Here is a 20987-nt window from a genome sequence, read left to right on the forward strand (position 1 = left end):
TGGTTTAGATTTTTGTCCTGTTGTCCTGTGTAGCTTCAGAATTAGGCACACTAGGCCCACCAAACTGCCGAAAGTTGTACTGGTCACTGTCCCCATTAGCGACCCTTATCAGAGACCAAACCCAGCCAGATTTCTCCAGTGCAGAGGTGAACAACTTTTTCTTGTAAAGGGCCAGAGAATATTTTAGGCTTTTGGGCCATACAATCTCTGTCACAACTACCCAACTTTGCCATTTAAAGCATGAAAGCAGCTATAGACAATATCTAAACGAATGAAGGAACACATATGGCTATTTTCTGATAAAACTTTATTTACAAAAATAGGCAGCAGGCGAGGTAAGGCAAAATAGTTTGCCAATTTCTGTTCTTGCTGCATCTAGAATCAGTAAGTATACCCAAAAGGAAAAATAATTACAAATTGTGTGTTACTGTCCCCATAACTGTCCCATAACTGTCAACCCTCAACTGGTATGTTCTTAGGGAATTCTCACCCTGAAGACCTTTATTTCCTTGAATTACAAGACTAGTAAATTCAGCCCTGGTTTTTAGAGGTTTCCTGCTGAGCAACAGCTTTCCTTCAGTTTCAGAATTTGGCAAATATTTTGAAAGGGAAAACTGGTCATGTGACTGAGGTAAATATCTTGAAAGGGAAACTGGTTTTGTGATTGAATGACAACTGTGTTACTCACACAATCACCAAAAATTCCACTGATTTCTCTGTCTACAAGCAATGACCCAACTTCCTGGACCAACTCAGATTATCAACTTTTGACCTATTCCCCAAATCAGTAAATTAACCCAGTGTAAAAGTAGCTACAGATTTTCAGGTCACCTCTGAGAAGTTTTCCCAAATCTGGATTTTTAGCTTCTTGGTCCTCATTGCTTCTGTACTTCTCTGATATCTTTAAAAATGTTATTTTGGGGGGCGCCTGGGTGGCTCAGTTGTTAAGCATCTGCCTTTGGCTCAGGTCACGATCCTAACGTGCATCCTGGGATCAAGCCCCACATAGGGCTCCCTGCTTGGCAGGAAGCCTGCTTCTCCTTCTCCTGCTTCTGCTGCTGTATTCCCTCTCTCACTATCTCTCTTTGTCAAATTAATAAATAAAATCTTTTAAAAATGTTATTTTGTCTATCTTTTCTAGTTGTTCTTGGAGGGATCACATAAGGCTACTGCAAATTACTTCATCCTATCCAGAATCAGAAACTATATCCTACTACTTTTGATGTTTAGTATTTTCATTATTACTCATTTCTAAGAGTTTTTAAAATTTCCACTGACATTTTATTTATCCTAAAAATTACTCAAAATGTGTTTTAGAACTTCCACAGATATATATTTTAAACAATTTTTTTTTGCTATTGATTGTAACAATGATGTGGTGATCAGAAAGAAAAAAGTTCATAAGATTCTAACACTTTATAGTTTTTAAGACATGCTTGTTTGACCAACTATGGGTCAATTTTTTTTTTAAGATTTTATTTATTTACTTAACAAAGAGACACAGTGAGAGAGGGAACACACGCAGGGGGCAGTGGAAGAGGGAGAAGCAGGCTTCCCACAAAGCAGGGAGTCCAATGCGGGGCTCCATCCCAGAAACCTGGGATCAAGACCAGAGCCAAAGGCAGACACTTAACTGAACCACCCAGGTGCCCCCATGGGTCAATTTTTAAAAATATTACATTTGGGCTTGAGAAGAATGTTTACTCTCTAACTGTTGAATCTACCAGATCAAGCTTATTAATCATGTTGTTCATATTCTAATTTAAAAACATTTGGGGGGACGCCTGGGTGGCTCAGTTGGTTAAGCAGCTGCCTTCGGCTCAGGTCATGATCCCAGCGTCCTGGGATCGAGTCCCACATCGGGCTCCTTGCTTGGCAGGGAGCCTGCTTCTCCCTCTGCCTCTGCCTGCCGCTCTGTCTGCCTGTGCTCGCTCTCTCTCCCTCTCTCTCTGACAAATAAATAAATAAAATCTTTAAAAAAAATTAAAAAAAAAAACATTTGGGGAAATTTTTTTTATCAATTTCTGAAAAAAGGTTTCTGATAATGTGATAATGAAAATCTTTTACAATGGTGAGTTTATCAAACTCTTAAGTATGTAAATTTAAAAAATATTATAGTTCTGTTATTAGGTATTGCAGTTAACATGTTCTCCCTAATGAGTTAAACTTTTAACCATTAGTTACCTTCTTTATGCTTGCAAATGCCTTTTCTTTAAGTCTATTTTTCTGATATTTACATAAATGTAAGGTTTTTTTTTGTTACCAGTTGCCCAGTAATTCTTTTATTTTCAGATATTTAATGTCATTATATTTTCTGCCTGTAGTTAGAGTTGTTTTTATCCTAATATAATGATCTGTTTTTAACTAAAACTCATTTATTTAAATGTATTCTTATAAGCAACATAACTGTAATTATTTGTTTTCTTACTTTGTAATTTCTATTTTTCTGGTCTTCTCTTATTTCACCTTCCACTCCTTTGCAGCCTCATTGATTTTTTTAATTCCATTTCTTCTTCTGTACTCTATCTTATTTCCTCTATTTCTATTAATTTAGTGGTCATTCTCAAAGTAAAATGCATACCTACCTTACTATCTAAAGCTATTAAAACTTACTACTCTTCTCCCCCTTGAAAAAAACCTCAGAATACTTTAAAACCCATCACTTTCTCCTCTCCTTACGTATTATTATTGTTAAATACGTTAGTGCTTTGATTTATCTTATTTACCCAATTGTCATCATTATTGTCATTATAATGATAAAACATACTCCATTTTTGTTAAATCTCCTACCATTTTTACTAATCAATAAGCTCAGCATTCTTCCTTCCACTCAGACTTCTCCAGCTCCTTGGCCTTCTTCAAAAAGCACATCTGCTTTAGATGTTGTTTATGTGTATTGATTCAAAATACTCTCAGTTTCTATATGTTTGAAAATGTTCTTATTCTTTGTTCATTCTTTAACCATAGTTTAGCTGGGAAACCAATTTTAAGCTGAGTTATTTTCTTGAGCCTAACTACCCACAAATAGACCCACTGCTTTTTGTCCTTACTCTCAAAGAAAGCCATTCTAATTCAAAAATCCAGATTTCTAATATCAGGAATTATCATTTAGGGGAGCCTCACCTTAAATTTACTTTTAGCTTCTTATACATACTCCTCAACAGATTTTCCTTTCACTGAGGAAAGTGGAGCTGCCTACTGGGAGCCACTATTCAGCAATAGGCTTTTATATACTTTCTGCCTCAGAGATAAAAGGGCCTGCAGCAAGATAAAGCATGGTTCCTTTAAAGGCATGCATGGATTAGGGTGTACCTGGACACATCACTGGTTGGCTATAGGAGAAGGATTCAAATCACTGATACTTTTTATAGTAAGTCTAAGTAGGCCTAGAAAAAAAGGGAGAAAAGAATCTGAGCTTGTTGCCAAATTCCTAGGGAAGGTGCATTTTTGGAACACCAATTGCTACTACCTAGAAACAGTATATACAGAACTGAACCTGTGCAGCATCTCCACTGAATAAGGAAATACCACCAGCTCTAGTTCAGTCTGGAAAAAGCCAGAAATGCCTTCCAACACAAACTGTGTTGTTTCCATGCAACTACTTTCTTTGTAGCCTTGTAGCTTTCCTATGTATTTAAAAGTGTGTTTTTTGTAGTTTCATAGGTTTTTTTTGTAATTTACTGAGCATCTCAGTATTTTATAACATCAGTTTTTTCAGAAAAATGCAGTCAGCAACAATTCTGAAACTGAAATCAATTGATTGTTCTTTATTATTAACTTCAAACCACCTTTCTAACTCATTTATATTCATTTCTTATTCTGAGGAAAGTGAAATGTATCTAATTCTGAATATTACAGGGTATTCTTTTATTGAGAAATGTCTCCTTCTGATGAAATTTCCAACTCTGAATGCCAAAGGCCATTAAAGTCAAGTTGTGTTTTTACATCTAAGGCAAAATGGGATTTCTCATATTCAAAGCCAACTATGGCACATTTCATGTACTCTTTATTACTAGAAGTTACCTAATTTCTGGATATTCAAGGTTTTATTATGCCTAATTTTCAACAAGTTAGAAAGAAAAAAAAATACCCATAACACTGAAGTCATACAAAAATTTTTAATCCTTTTCTATGACTGAGAAGACATATTACAGTTTTAGCATGCTAAAAAGAAATCACCATGAAAAATTTTTAAAACATAAATTAGAGCTCTCCCAATTATTTGATACCAAATTTAAATGTCCTTGTCATGTTTATGCAAAGCAATTAAAACAGTCAACAACTCCTTGTATTGGAAGCAACAGAAACTGAGGGAGTATTTCTAGACCACAGATTGCTAATACTCATAATTGTCTCACCATAAAGCTCATTAGTACCTATCTTAGTACCTTATAGCAAAAGTGCAAAAGACTATCCTACAGCATGCAGTCCTTAAGTCACCTAACAGAAAGGTAAAATACTATGTTCTTACCCCATCTCTCAACATACACACACTTAATATTCATATATTTGGTATAAGAATAAACATTTAGAGGCGCCTGGGTAGCTCAGTGGGTTAAAGTCTCTGCCTTCGGCTCAGGTCATGATCCCAGGGTCCTGGAATCGAGCCCTGCATCAGGCTCTCTGCTCAGCAGGGAGCCTGCTTCCTCCTCTCCCTCTGTCTGCTTCTCTGACTACTTGTGATCTCTGTCAAATAAATAAATAAAATCTTAAAAAAAAAAGAATAAACATTTAAAAAAACTAGATATACTAATTTTTTTTTTTTTTTGACAGGCAGAGAGTACAAGTAGGCTGAGAGGCAGGCAGAGAGAGAGGAGGAGGAAGCAGGATCCCTGCTGAGCAAAGAGCCCGATGCAGGGCTCGATCCCAGGACCCTGGGATCATGACCTGAGCCGAAGGCAGAGGCTTTAACCCACTGAGCCACCCAGGCACCCCTAGATATACTAATTTTAATACAAATCAGCTTAAACTGCTTACCAAGTATCTGAATCTCTTACTATTATTCATACCCATTAAACTAGGTCCACTACTACTCAGTGAGAAGAAAAGTAATTCTCAGCCAGCATCCACACTCACGATCAGGTGACAAATTCACATATTTTGAGATCATATCCTTTGAACTCTTCTATTTCATTAATTTTCATTTGTTTTTCACTTTTGAGAAATCATACTAGAAAACATCAGTTAACATTAGAAGCTTATCCCAATAGAAGAAGAACAAAGAAAGACTCTTAATATCGAAGTTAGAATGAGGTTGATCAATCTCACTGAAAAAATATTCTATAACAATATGTGTGCTTTCTCTGGCATAAGTGCTTTCAGAATAATATGTGACAATTTTATAGACAAAGAAAGGACAAAGTCCAGACTATCACTGAGTATGACAAGAAGTTTATATACCTGAATCTCAAACAAAAATGGAGAAATAACAGAACTAGTCACTGTTAGATTAATGTTGTCTGCAGCTCAAATGAAAATTATTAATGTTTGTTTCATGAAGAAACATAGTACATTCCCTTTCTCACATAAATATTTAATTACTATTTATACTACCAAGACAAAATCAAATGTTTTCCATTTCCTATTTTTTATTTTTATGAGAAATTAATTTTGAAATCAGCATTTTTTATTACCTGCTACCTTACAGGAGTTTATCTACTAAATATACAGAAAATGCATACATACATATATACACACGCACACAGATAGTTTAGGGGCACCTGGGTGGCTTAGTCAGTTAAGTGTCCACTCAGGTCATGATCTCAAGAGTTGTGAGATGGAGTCCCATGTCAGGCTCTACACTGGGCATGGAGCCTGCTTAAGGTTCTCTCTTTCCCTTTCCCTCTAACCACTCCCTCTAAAAAATGAAAAAAGAAAAATATACTTTAAATAATATTTATTATATTAGTTTAATAAAAACAAATGATTTTACTTACAGTTTTTAGGTACATTTTTGGCTTTATTTTAAAAGATAATTATGAAATCTCTAATTACCAATTAATTACTCCTGAGAAAATAATAATATTCTAATAAATTTAACAGCCATGCCCCAAAATTGCTATCAGTTATGAAGAATATTGCTGGCAAAGAACTCACAGCCCTGGTTCCTTACCACATTCATTTTCCCCACACAGTAAAATCTATACAGTTTAACACTAACATTATCAAATCAGAATGAGTGTTCTAAAAGACTGATAGGCTACAACAATGAGCTAATATTTAAAGATAATTATTGTTAAGATAAAAACACAATGAAATAAGCATAAAGTACTGAAATAGAGTTTGTTTTTTTTTTTTAATCAGTTACAGGTGTGCCTGGGTGGCTCAGTCGGTTAAGCGTCTGCCTTTAACTGTGGTCATGATCCCAGGTCCTAGGATCCAGCCCCACATCAGGCTCCTTGTTCAGTGGAGAACCTGCTTCTCCTTCTCCCTCTGCCTGCTCTCCCCCTGCTTGTGCTCCCTCTCCCTCTGTCTCTCTTTCTGTGTCAAATAAATAAATAAATAAATAAATAAAATATTTTTTAAAAACCAATTACACAAATATGGGAAGACCAAGCTAACAATTCCTGCCAATGAGCAATATGTAGCCTGCCTGATAAAAATACAAACCAAGCCACACAAACAGTGCTCTATAGTACAGCAAATAAAGATGATAACAATCCCACTTTACCTTCTGTACTGGGAGAGAGACATCAGTATGGCTGCCCTGCGTTTTACATGCTATACTCTTAAAAAAGGCACTGACAAAGTATGCTCGTTTTTATACACATTATCCCCAATTTTCACAAAAACTCTGGGGCGACAGAGTAGATGGCCTTTTCAGAGATAAAATACATAAGTTTCAGAGAGATTAAATAATGTGCCTGAAGACAAAAGCAGAGAACTAAACCAGAATTTGAATGCAAGTCCATTCACCTCCCTACTCTTTCTACTACATCAGTTTGCCTTAAAGGTTCCTTCTAGCATTAGAAGGTAAAATTGGCAATACTTCACCTGTAGAATACTTGAAGACCAGGTAACAAGGCATACCATGATTTCAATAAAAATGGCAATTTCTGAAACGGGGATCACAGAGTTATATTATTAATATAAATGTCTTCTGCCTCTTGCTTTTACCTAATAGCCACAACCCTAAAGTATTATATATAAAACAATTTTTAAAATATTGAATCCAGTTTTCCCCACTGATCAATTATAAATGAAAACTGCTCTATCTCTATTACTAATTAATCATAATTGATCTTCAAATACATCTTAAGATTTTTTATGACCCCTCAATTTCTTAAAGAATTTTTCTTTCTTTTTTTTTTTTAAGATTTTATTTATTTAGTCGACAGACAGAGATCACAAGCAGGCAGAGAGAGGAGGAAACAGGCTCCCTGCTGAGCAGAGAGCCCAATGTAGGCTTGATCCCAGGATCCTGGGATCATGACCCGAGCTGAAGGCAGTCTTTAACCCACTGAGCCACCCAGGTGCCCCTTAAAGAATTTCTTGATAAAGTATTTAATCATATACTAGAAATATACCAGAACAGTAGCAATTCAAAAAGATCTTTTATTTACCTATTTTTTAAAAATTCAATGTTATTAAAGCAAGACAACTTACATATAGAGAAAATTTTTATCATCCTTTTTTTAACCTGAAATTCAATATCAAGTCTTTTTCTCCTGTCACTGGTATGAAGAAACAATATCATAATTTATTTGAAGATAAAAACTACTCCAATCTTCAGCATTAAAAAAATAAAACTGTTCTATACGTACAGACATGTAATTCTACTGCCATCTTCTGGTAAAAAACAAATTCCCAATTCTCCGTAGTACTCCAAATAAGAAACCCACAGTTATAAAATAAGTACTTTGTAGTACTAGATTAATAAAAGTAGTATAGATAATTTTTGCAAATGGTAAAAAATACATTAAAAATAGAATTCTAGCAATAATTCTTATCAATATTTGTGATCTGTTCTCTCACTAATGTGTAACACTCATTAAGCACTTTATTATATTTGAGCACAGAACTAAGAACTTTACAAGAAAAATAAAAATTAACTCTCTTAATAACCTTATAAAGTAGAGCTATTATTCCCATTAACAGATAAGGAAGTTGAGAATCAAAGAACTCATGTGGTCTGTCCACAGTACAAACAAGACAAATGTTCTAAATTCAGGAGCTGACTGATTCCAATGAATTGACTGGAATTTGGTTATTGTGCTATAATATACTCTAGTCAGACAACAGACATTAAGTTGATTTAACTCATTTGAGACTCTAAAGCTTAATTTAGTGGAATAGAGCAACAATATTACAATTCATAAGGAGACCAAGAGAGTCGCAGAACATAGAATCAAAGAGTTAAACCTTTAAGATCCCACAATCTACTTTCCCAAAGTAATTCATAACCTTATTCCCTAGCCAGCCTGACAGATTAAGTTCTAATGTTCTATTTTATTTTATCTCGTTTTTATTTTTTAGATTATTTATTTATTTATCTATTTGAGAGTGAGAGAAATAGAGAGCAGCATGAGTAGAGAACACGAGTATAGGGAGAAGCAGGCTCCCCACTGAGCAGAGAGCCCTTTGTGGGGCTCAATCCCAGGACCCTGAGATCATGTCTGGAGCCAAAGGCAGACACTTAACTGACTGAGCCACCCAGGAGCCCCCACTGTTCTATTTTATAAATGATACTAAATCATTTAAAAATTTTTTCAATTTACATTTTTTAGGTCCTATATGTTTAGTGTTTAAATTAAAATTAACTTTGTTTTGATCAGTTTTAAACATTAATAAACATTAGCTGAAAATCAGTATCCCTAGGAAACATAGTATTTACTAATTTCTATTCAGAGAGGTTTTATTTAAACAAAGGGATACAATACTATATTCTGCTATATACCTATACACCGGTTTCTTAAAAGTCATAAACCAACTCAATGGATGTTTTTGTTTAATTGTAGGTAGTCAAATAAATTGCTTAAAAAAAAACTATCCACGGAATGATCAACGTATTATTTAAAACTGTAACAATGGGGCACCTGGGTGGCTCAGTGGGTGAAGCCTCTGCCTTTGGCTCAGGTCATGATCTCGGGGTCCTGGGATCGAGCCCCATGTCGGGCTCCCTGCTCAGCGGGGAGCCTGCTTCCCCCTCTCTCTCTGCCTGCCTCTCTGACTACTTGTGATCTCTGTCAAATAAATAAATAAAATCTTTTAAAAAAATAAAATAAAATTATAACAATAAAAACTTTAATGTATGCAAACTGACAAGAAGGATAATTAAATTATCAGTTTTGTCTTTATAAATCAAATAATCGCATCTAATTTATGCTCTGAAATTCTAATTTAATGAGTTCCTGAATGACTGTAGTGACTAACAACTATAAATAACAACATAAAATAAATGGGCCAATAAGATGCTTACGATAATATAGAATCATATTAATGACTAAGTTAATCACTTTGAAAAAATATACTGGTATGCAGAATGGCGGAAAGAAATCCTGTCTGCTTGAACCATTTTGATAAACCTATGGTTCATAAGGTTTCATAATCATCTTATAATTTCTATGAGCAATATTCAGTGAATTATTTGATCACAAAGTTTCACATTCTTCAGTCTATTTTGCCCAGCTCCAAAACAGATGACTCTACTAAATGTGTATATTTAAATTTTCATCTTATTTCCTAGTAAACATAATATAGACTAGAATTCATGTAATATAAGAAATACTAAAATAGGTCCTTTATATTTCCATATAAATTTTGGAATCATTTTGTCAATCTCTACAAAAAAGCCTGCTACAATTTTGACTGGGTTTGATCTGATCAACACCCAAATTCAATGAGATTCCAGAATACAGTCAATATAAAATTTAATTAGGGTGCCTGGGTAGCCCAGTTGGTTAAGCGTCTACCTTTGGATCAGGTTGAGATTGATCACACATCAGGCTCCCTACTCAGCTGGGAATCTGCTTTTCCCTCTGCCCCTCTCCCCTGCTCGTGTTTTCACTCTCTCTCAAAAATAAATAAACAGCTTTGTAATAAAGCTTGAAGTCCGGAATTGTGATGCCACCAACTTTGGCTTTGTTTTTCAATATCCCTTTGGCTATTCGAGGTCTTTTCTGGTTCCATATAAATTTTAAAATTATTTGTTCCATTTCTTTGAAAAAGATGGATGGTACTTTGATAGGAATTGCATTAAATGTGTAGATTGTTTTAGGTAGCATAGACATTTTCACAATATTTATTCTTCCAATCCAGGAGCATGGAACATTTTTCCATTTCTTTGTGTCTTCCTCAATTTCTTTCATGAGTACTTTATAGTTTTCTGAGTATAGATTCTTAGCCTCTTTGGTTAGGTTTATTCCTAGGTATCTTATGGTTTGGGGTGCAATTGTAAATGGGATTGACTCCTTAATTTCTCTTTCTTCTGTCTTGTTGTTGGTGTAGAGAAGTGCAACTGATTTCTGTGCATTGATCTTATATCCTGACAGACACATAGACCAATGGAACAGAATAGAGAGCCCAGAAATAGACCCTAAACTCTATGGTCAACTAATCTTTGACAAAGCAGGAAAGAATGTCCAATGGAAAAAAGACAGCCTCTTCAATAAATGGTGTTGGGAAAATTGGACAGCCACGTGCAGAAAAATGAAATTGGACCATTTCCTTACACCACACACAAAAATAGATTCAAAATGGATTAAGGACCTCAATGTGAGAAAGGAATCCATCAAAATCCTTGAGGAGAACACAGGCAGCAACCTCTTCGACCTCAGCCGCAGCAACATCTTCCTAGGAACATCGACAAAGGCAAGGGAAGCAAGGGCAAAAATGAACTTTTGGGATTTCATCAAAATCAAAAGCTTTTGCACAGCAAAGGAAACAGTTAACAAAACCAAAAGACAACTGACAGAATGGGAGAAGATATTTGCAAACGACATATCAGATAAAGGACTAGTGTCCAAAATCTATAAAGAACTTAACAAACTCAACACCCAAAGAACAAATAATCCAATCAAGAAATGGGCAGAGGACATGAACAGACGTTTCTGCCAAGAAGACATCCAGATGGCCAACAGACACATGAAAAAGTGCTCCATATCACTCGGCATCAGGGAAATACAAATCAAAACCACAATGAGATATCACCTCACACCAGTCAGAATGGCTAAAATCAACAAGTCAGGAAATGACAGATGCTGGCGAGGATGCGGAGAAAGGGGAACCCTCCTACACTGTTGGTGGGAATGCAAGCTGGTGCAACCACTCTGGAAAACAGCATGGAGATTCCTCAAAATGTTGAAAATAGAACTGCCCTATGACCCAGCAATTGCACTACTGGGAATTTACCCTAAAGATACAAACGTAGTGATCCAAAGGGGCACGTGCACCCGAATGTTTATAGCAGCAATGTCCACAATAGCCAAACTACTATATAAATGAATATAAATAGCCAAACTACTATATAAATGAATATAACATTTATATTGTTATAAAACAATATAAATGAATTCCAAAACTATGGAAAGAACCTAGATGTCCATCAACAGATGAATGGATCAAGAAGATGTGGTATATATACACAATGGAATACTATGCAGCCATCAAAAGAAACGAAATCTTGCCATTTGCGACAACATGGATGGAACTAGAGCGTATCATGCTTAGCGAAATAAGTCAAGCGGAGAAACACAACTATCATATGATCTCCCTGATATAAGGGAGTGGTGATGCAACATGGGGGCTTAAGTGGGTAGGAGAAGAATCCATGAAACAAGATGGGATAGGGAGGGAGACAAACCATAAGTGACTCTTAATCTCACGAAACAAACTGTGGGTTGCTGGGGGGAGGGGGGTTGGGAGAAGGGGGGAAGGTTATGGACATTGGGGAGGGTATGTGCTTTTGGGTAAATTGGAAGGGGAGATGAACCATGAGAGACTATGGACTCTGAAAAACAGTCTGAGGGGTTTGAAGTGGCGGGGGGGTGGGAGGTTGGGGTACCAGGTGGTGGGTATTATAGAGGGCACAGCTTGCATGGAGCACTGGGTGTGGTGAAAAAATAATGAATACTGTTTTTCTGAAAATAAATAAATTGGAAAAAAAAATCTCTGAATATAAATGTAAAAAAAAATAATAAATAAATAAATAAATAAATGAACAAACAAATAAATAAATAAATTTTTAAATATAAAAATTGTCCTTCTGTAGTTAAGCAACAAATGAAAAGTAAATTTTTAAAATATCACTTAAAACAGCATCAGAAACAAAGACAGCTAGGAATAAATTTAATGAAAGGGGTAGGAAACATCTACACAGAAACTGTTAAATAATACAGACAGAAACTATTGGAATTCTAAATAAATGTAGAGGTATGTTTAGGGATCAGAGGATTCAATATTGTTAAGGTATCCACACTCATCAAATTAATGTAGAGTCAATCCAATCCCAAACAAAATCTTAGCAGTTTTTTTTTTTTTTTTTTAAAGAAACTGACAAACCTGGGTGGCTCAGTGGGTTAAACATCCAACTCTTGGGCACCTGGGTGGCTCAGTGGGTTATGCCTCTGTCTTTGGCTTAGATCATGATCTCAGGGTCCTGGGATGGAGGCCCACATCCGGCTCTCTGCTCAGCAGGGAGCCTGCTACCCACCCCCACCCCCGGCCTTTGCCTGCCTCTCTGCCTACTTGCAGTCTCTCTCTCTCTGTCAAATAAATAAATAAAATATTTTTTTAAAGAGCCAACTCTTGACTTCGGCTCAGCTTGAGATTGAGCCCTACATTGGGCTCTGCTCTGGGCAAGGCCTGCTTAAGAGTCTTTCTCTCCCTCTCCTTCTGTCCTTCCCACACTCCCTTACAAATAAGAAAAGAAACTGACAAACTGGTTCTAAAATTTACATGGAAACACAAAGGATCTAGAAGAGTCAAAAGAACCTTGAAAAACTGGTTGTATGGTGTATATAAACTGATGTCAAAACTTAGTGTAAAGATATGTAGTTCAATACAACAGAATAGAGCCTAGAAATAGACTCACATATATGGTGATCGGTGACTTTTTACAAAGATGACAATATAATCCAGTAAGGAATTCAATCTTTTCAATACATGGTGCTGGAATAACTGGATATAGTATGGAAAAAATGAACTCAACTCCTGTTTAACACTCCACTCGAAACTTAAAAGTAAAGCATAGCCTAAACATAAAAGCTAATACTATAAAACTTCTAGAAGACAATAAAATAAAGTCTTTGTGACCTTGAATTAGATTAAGATTCCTTGCATGAAGGACATTAAGCATAAGAGAAAATATTGATAAATGAACTTCATCAACATTAAATCTCTTGTTCTTCAAAAGATATAAAGGATAGAAAAGGAAAGACAAAGACTAAGAAAAACATTTGCAATTCATGTATCTGACAAAAAAACTTGTATCCAAAATGTGCAAAGAAATCTTATAATTAGGAAGAAAGCAAATACCCAATTTTTCAAAACTCAGCAGACTTGAACAGACACTTCGTGAAAAAATGAATTACTAATAAGCACATGGAATGATGTTCAACATCCTCAGTCATTAGGGACATGCAAATTAAAATCATAATGATATTTCTACATACCTACTAGAAGAGTTAAAATTAAACAGACAATACCATGTGTAATTAATGATGTTGAACATTATTTGTGGGAATGCAAAATGGTACAGAGACTAATGGAAAATAGTTTGAAAGTTTCTTAGAAAGTTAAGCATGTGCTACCGTATGACACAGCAAACCTCCTGATGGGTATTTCATTCAAGTAAAATGAAAACTTATGTTTGTATGTAATTGTTTATAGTGGCTTTATTTATAATTGCCAAAAACTGGTGGGCAAAAACAAACGTCTTTCAACTGGTGAATGGCTAACCTGAATCCCACCTATCTGTAGTCTGTGTTCCTCTTTATTGCTGAAGAGCATATAGCAATAAAGAGGAACACAAACTACGGATACATGTGACAACAGGGATGAACTTGAAATCCATTATGCTAATACAAGAAGCCAGACTCAAAAGGGTACAGAATAGGATTCCATCTATATAGCAGTTTGGAAAGGTAAAACCATGGGAATAGAGAAGAGATCAGTGGTTTCCAGGGATATGAGTAAGGGCAGAAAGGGACATAAGGAAATTTCTTGTGGTGATGGATGAGCAAGGCGATTATCTAGCTGTATACATTTGCCAAAACTCAGAACTATATACTAAAAAGGGTGATTTTACTGTAAATAAATTATACCTCAATTTTTAAAAATTCAAAACACTTGTTTTCAACAGTTGAACAAACTACAACTGCACACAATATAAATGAATTCCAAAAACACAGTATTAGGAAAAGAATCAAAACATAATGTTTAGGGATACACACTTAAATGATATAAAATGAAAAGCAAGAAAGTAAATTCCATAAAAGTTAGGACAGTGTTTAACTTTGATAGGGAGTGAGAAGACAGAGATTGGGAAGGGCACAGGGGTTTGGGAGCTTCCAGCATTATTCTATTTCTTTTTCTGGTGATTACATGAGAAGTAGAGTTTTGGGAAAATTCATTGAGCTATCATTTATATTTTATATGCTTTAAAAAGAAAGCAAGTCAAGTAGCTCAAGGTAAATTATAAGAGAATAAAATAAGAATATGTAGTTCTTAGAAGTATGAGGCATTCCTAGATACATATCTTGGCTTCACCGTTTGTTAGATGTGTGACTTTAGGCAAGTTTCCTAACCTTTCTCAGCCACAGTTTACTCATTTAAAAAATGAGGAAATTATATCTGCCTCATAAAGTTATCAAGTGAATTAAAATGAGATTAATATAAAGGATATCTGCCTAGCTCTCAAGACCCTTTTGGGGACTTATACACATAAGGTGGGTTCCCCAGAAGCCCTGATTTTGTGTCATACGACCCCACTACTGCCCAGCTGGACCAAAAGTGGATACCTGACCCAAGCTGGCCAATGATGATGACTCCAGGAAACCTGGAATCGGGAATGAGCAAGTTCATTGTCTATCTGTGCTTTATCATCAACAGAAGAGATATAAATCTCTAGAGCAGTGGTGTGTACACATTCTGCACCACAAACGGCCAGAGCAGCAGAAGAAGAAAAGACTAAAACAACAGGGAAATGGAGAAAGTGCTGCCTCTGCTTCTGATTGACATCTGGTTCCTATTTCCAGGCCCCTCTTGGGGTCAGTCCCTGGGATCCATAAAACACATTATTATCTGTATAACAAATATCCTTAAGGAAATAACATAGCTCAGGCTAGATCCCATTATTTACAACTCAACAGTTCTAGCTAATGTGTCATATAAAGCATGAAGCACATAGAAAGAGCTCAAAATATTATGACTGTGGCAGCAACTGTCTGATCTTTGATCTACCTGTGGTGGGGACTTGTTTAACAAGCCCTTTAAAGAGGCCTGTTCTGGTGTTCAAAACATAAACTGACCTTGAGGAGGCCATACTCTACCCCTCTGTTGGAGGTCTGTAAGAAATCTGTAGGAAAAAAGTCCAGTCTCAAATTTCCTGCTAGACTCAAAAAAAATTCGATTGCTAAAGACTGCCTCAAAAGAGAAAGAAATTCTAGTATAACAATAAAATTACAGCAACAAAACATTCATAAATAGAATCAAGTGCCCAAATTTAGAGCCTAAAGCAAAAGTCAGACTAGGTAAGTTAATACTGTCCTGGATTCCCTTTTTTCTTGGGCAATGCCTACTAAACTTAGATTTCTACATTTTGTAACACTAAAATGTGCCTATCTTTTGACATCCACAAGTTAGGGGCTCTTTCCTTCATACAGTAAGGGCACAAAACTGGTAATCTGAGTGATGCTAATATGGACTTATCACTAGATTCTAAAAAGCCCAACTCCTTCAGGAGCACAGGCTATTGTCTACTTATTTATCAAAAGCCAATCTATGTATACTCAAATGAAGCACTGTAGAATCAAGTTACAAAAGCGAAACTTCCTGCAATCAATCCTTATTTTGTGCCATCTGTTCTTGCAAATAAATTAATCACACAACTACAAAGACACCTGCAGAAACAAAGTGTTGTCATTAACTTCATGACTGTACCTTAATATCTGTTTCAGAAGACACATAACAATATCATATTATAATGTCAATTTTATTGTAAGAGAGAGAGTGGAGAGTCTCTCCACTCAGTGGAGAAGCTCAGTGGAGAGTCTGCTTCTCCCTCTCCCTCTGTCTCCTACCTCCTGTTCATGCTCTGTCTCTCCCTCTCTAAGTAAGGTTCCCCATCATATCTGAGTTTAGTCTAGTATACTTATGCAAAATATGAAATATGAACAACTCCATTGTTTTCCTAACATGTAAATGGTAGTCTTTTTAAAAGCATAATTGCCAATTTTAGTAATAGTGACTGTATTGACATTTTTAACCTAAGATCTGAAAAATACATATATATTCTAACCCATAATTTTCTTTCTTTCATTTTTTTTTTTATTTGACAGAGAGAGAGATCACAAGCAGCAGGCAGAGAGAGGGGGGAAGCAGGCTCACTGCTGAGCAGAGCCCAATGTGGGACTCGATCCCAAGACCCTGAGATCATGACCTGAGCCGAAGGCAGAGGCTTAACCTACTCAGCTACCCAGGCACCCCAAACCCATAATTTTCTTAATAAAATATTTTTGTGTTATCTGGCCTCTCATGAATGTAATTTTCTCTAAACAAATATCTGATTGCCATTTTATTTGCATATAAATACCACCTACATACAACACTGATAGCATCCACTTAAAAATTCCTGAATCATGCTGGAAACTTAATTCTCTTAAATTAACTGAAAAACTTATACCAGGGAATCACGAAACCATCTGTACACAATATTCTAAATAAAATTTATTTATAAACACTAGAGGGTGCTATAATTCAACTGTGCCTGGTCTGGCTCTGATGCTCAAAATTTTCTCCTTGATTAAAGATAAATTAAGATAATTTTCAGCACCAACAGTTTCTGCTCTGGAACTAATACATGCAGATAATTTATGAGACAAAATTCCACTCTTCCAGAATATATAATGAAACCCATCAGATTCCACTGAAATCATTTTTATGTATACTTACTGCATATTTAATATTGTGTTAAAAGGAGAGAACAGAAAATAAGTCAGAAGTATAAAGATGGTCCCAGGGGCGCCTAGGTGCCCCAGTGGATTAAAAAGCCTCTGCCTTCAGCTCAGGTCATGATCCCAGGGTCCTGGGATCGAGCCCCACATCGGGATCTCTGCTTAGCGGTGAGCCTGCTTCCTCCTTTCTCTCTCTGCCTGCCTCTCTGCCTGCTTGTGATCTCTCTCTGTCAAATAAATAAATAAAATCTTAAAAAATAATAAAAAAAAAGATGGTCCCAGCCTTTTAAAGTAAATTAATGCAATGTTTATATGGTTAAGAGAAGATGTATCTTACAATCTCATAGGCTTAAATTCAAGGAAAATTACAAAATAAAATTGGTAAAAGACATATTTCAATTTTAGTTGCTAAGTATTAAATTAGGTTTAGCTATTTTACAAGGGCAATCTGAAATTCAGTATTTAAAATAACAAATAAGGGCACCTAGGTGGCTCAGTTGGTTAAGCATCTGCTTTCAGCTCAGGTCATGATCTCAGGGTCCTGGGATCGAGCTCAGTGGAGAGTCTGCTTCTCCCTCTCCCTCTGTCTCCTACCTCCTGTTCATGCTCTGTCTCTCTCTCTCAAATAAATAAATAAAATCTTAAGAAATAAAATATAATAAGATAAATAAAACTGATACTACTGTAGAATGTCATCTGATGTCTTCTAAAAATGTCTTTTAAAAATTCTGAAGCCTGGGCGCCTGGGTGGCTCAGTGGGTTAAGCCGCTGCCTTCGGCTCGGGTCATGATCTCAGGGTCCTGGGATCGAGTCCCGCATCAGGCTCTCTGCTCTGCAGGGAGCCTGCTTCCTCCTCTCCCTCTCTCTGCCTGCCTGTCTGCCTGCTTGTGATCTCTGTCTGTCAAATAAATAAATAAAATCTTTAAAAAAAAAAAATTCTGAAGCCAAAGGAAAAAAAAATAAAAATAAAAATTCTGAAGCCAATATCGATAGGAAATGGAAAAGAAAAGGTCCAAGGCTTTGAATATCCAGAATAGAATGATTAATAATAACATCAACTTTAAATCTTCAAAAAAGATGCATTTTGTGCTAGTTTTTTATCTCTAAAACATTTATAAGCTCAATTACACAAGTCTTTGAAATTTTCAAAACTGAGAGTAATTTATGTTGCCAGTTACCAGTCCAGAAAAGTTCATAGGAGTATGAGTTTCCAATAGATAGCATTAGATAATCACAAATAACACCACAGTTTAATGCTAGTAAAACACAACATCTGTTTCAAGAAAGAGGCTATAAAATGACACACTACTGAACCCTAACAAAGTATTTTGCCTTTAAAAATGTTTACAGGAGAAAAATGTAAATGAAACATTACACATATTTCCAAAATTCACATACCCCAAATCAATTAATTTTTCTCAATCTCCCTTTCTCCCGGCTTTGCACTCTCTCGTACACATCTGTATACACATCTACACATGTGTGCATGCACGCACACTCACTGCACACTCACACCATCTACTCCCCAAGAGAGGAGTATCTGGCGTATACCTCCCACCCTTTCCCTAATGAATTACCAAGAGCTCCCAAATAAAGCAGAAACAGTGGCACCTATTGATGAGAGGGTCGCTCCAAATTTACAATAGCTCCAGATAAATTGTTCCAGATTAACAGAATATAAAACTAGAGAAAAGCCAGAGATACCGCTGACCCAGGCTCATAAACGACCCAGACTGTAGGAACCAAAATATATGGCAGTCAGAGAAGTAACCAGATTGCTGGAACCCACAGAAATTCTGAACATGGAAGCACTGTTTTACAGTCTGAAATACGTATTTGAAATATGACTTTTGGCACTCGCTTCCCTTTTTATGTTTATCTGTCTTACATCTGCCGGATTCCTAGGGCCCTTATTACACTCTAAACGCCCAGCTGCCAACTTCCTGATTCAATGTCACTTCAGGTAACCCATTCTACTGCAATAGGTCAAAGCATATATACTCATTAGAGTACTAATGTTTGAAACATTCACATATCTGCCCTTTCACAAAGGTCTTCTGAACCATTATACATACCTCCACTAATGAAAAGTATGGCTCTCAGCCAGTTACAAAGAAAGTTTTAGGTCTTTTGAGCAACCCTCAAATCACTACTATGAACACTGTATTTTGGAACTATAACATAATCCTAATCATGATCATAGCTTCCACCTAATATTTATAGCTTTTGCCCATAAACCTGAAAAGCATAGGGCCTACCTAAAATGAAGATTGGGTAGAAATGTGTAGTTTTATTAAGAAACACCAAGATTCATCTCAATATTATGTAACATCATGTTACATAAAAATTTATAAATCATGAGACTAGAATATTCTAAGAAAATAATAATTCAAGATAAATACCTGCTTTCCATGATTTCTAAATCTGGTTGCAAACTTATAGTCTCTGTTGTAATTTCCACTTTCCGTACACTTCCAAAAAAATCAGTTATCAGGACATTTTTAGGATCCCTCTGAAAAAGGTCAGTGCGATGTCCAGGGGTAGACACACAGAGACTTCTAGGACATACCTGAAACTGAAAAGCATACATATAACAATAATAAATACACACATATACATACAACTTTTATCAATTCAATAACACAGTATAGTAGACTAGTGTATTTTTTTAATGATTTATTTATCTATAAGAGAGAGAGAGTGAGTGACTGAGGAGGGGAAGGGGCAGAGGGAGAGGCAGAGAATCCTAAGCAGACTCCCCGCCAAGCATGGAGCCCAAGATGGTGCACAATCCCATGACCCCAAGATCCTGACCTAAGCCAAAACTAGGATCAGATGCTCAAATGACTAATCCACCCAGGCACCCTGCCTATAGAGTATTTTTAAAGCTCTCCCAATCTAAAGAAGCTTCTGATTTTAAAGATTAAAGTTTCTTTGCTACAGTAGTACTTGATATTCTAAGAAAGCTATACAGACATTAGAGCAGGTGACAAAAAGGGAAGCAGACCAGGGAGGGGAAAAAAAACATGCACTTTTTGGATCATATGCTACAAAATATATTTTGAACTTTTAAATTTACCAAGAATTTATATGTAATACTATGAAAAAAGTTGCTTTTTTTCTGCATCTACATTCATCTCAGTGGGCGGCAAATTTCTTAGTTTAGCCATAATGAAAATAAATCCAAAGCACCTCCAGACACTCTAGTCCTCAAAGAATATAGCCTGAAAAACCTTAACTTCACAGAGATCTCACACAGGTCTCATGAAAATGTCTATGTTAATCATATCCCCGATATTCCACATCAGTGAATTACCAGGGATAAACATAGTCATTCACTCAGCAAAGCAGATAAAACATCTACTACGTATATTTCATACTGTTACTTCCACAAAGGATACAAAAGTTGACAGAACATGGTCCTATCTTCAAGGCCTTAATTAAGTCAAGTCAGAGATGAATAAACATAGAGAGGTAGGGGAAAAAAGGTGACAGGTCCTACTTCAGAAAAGGATAAACTTCTCATAGTCTGAGGATAAGAAAAAAGAAAGAGTGGGATTTAAGCTACATTCTGAAGGAAAAGGGAGATTACATATGGGAAATAACATTCTTTTTTTTTTTTTTAAGATTTTATTTATTTATTTGACAGAGAGAGATCACAAGCAGGCAGAGAGGCAGGCAGAGAGAGAGGAGGAAGCAGGCTCCCTGCCGAGCAGAGAGCCCGATGCGGGCCTCGATCTCAGGACCCTGAGATCATGACCTGAGCCGAAGGCAGCGGCTTAACCCACTGAGCCACCCAGGTGCCCGGGAAATAACATTCTTAAGGAGCAGCTGCAAAGATGTGTAAGGCAAATAACCTAGTTTGGCAAAAGCACA

At 36.1% G+C, this 20987-nt stretch overlaps 1 protein-coding gene across 1 annotated transcript in view; it reads right to left on the reverse strand.

Moving 5' to 3' along the window:
* The window catches only part of PIGK (phosphatidylinositol glycan anchor biosynthesis class K), a 132671-nt gene that overhangs the window by 58493 nt on the left and 53191 nt on the right, over positions 1–20987 (reverse strand). Inside the window, exon 9 of the mRNA XM_044238490.1 lies at positions 19514–19686. Within this exon, the coding sequence (XP_044094425.1) occupies positions 19514–19686 (173 nt within the window). The remainder of the gene's footprint in view (positions 1–19513; positions 19687–20987) is intronic.

This window comes from Neovison vison, chromosome 2 (genome assembly GCF_020171115.1).
Source record: "Neovison vison isolate M4711 chromosome 2, ASM_NN_V1, whole genome shotgun sequence".
In the NCBI taxonomy this organism is placed as follows: domain Eukaryota; kingdom Metazoa; phylum Chordata; class Mammalia; order Carnivora; family Mustelidae; genus Neogale; species Neogale vison.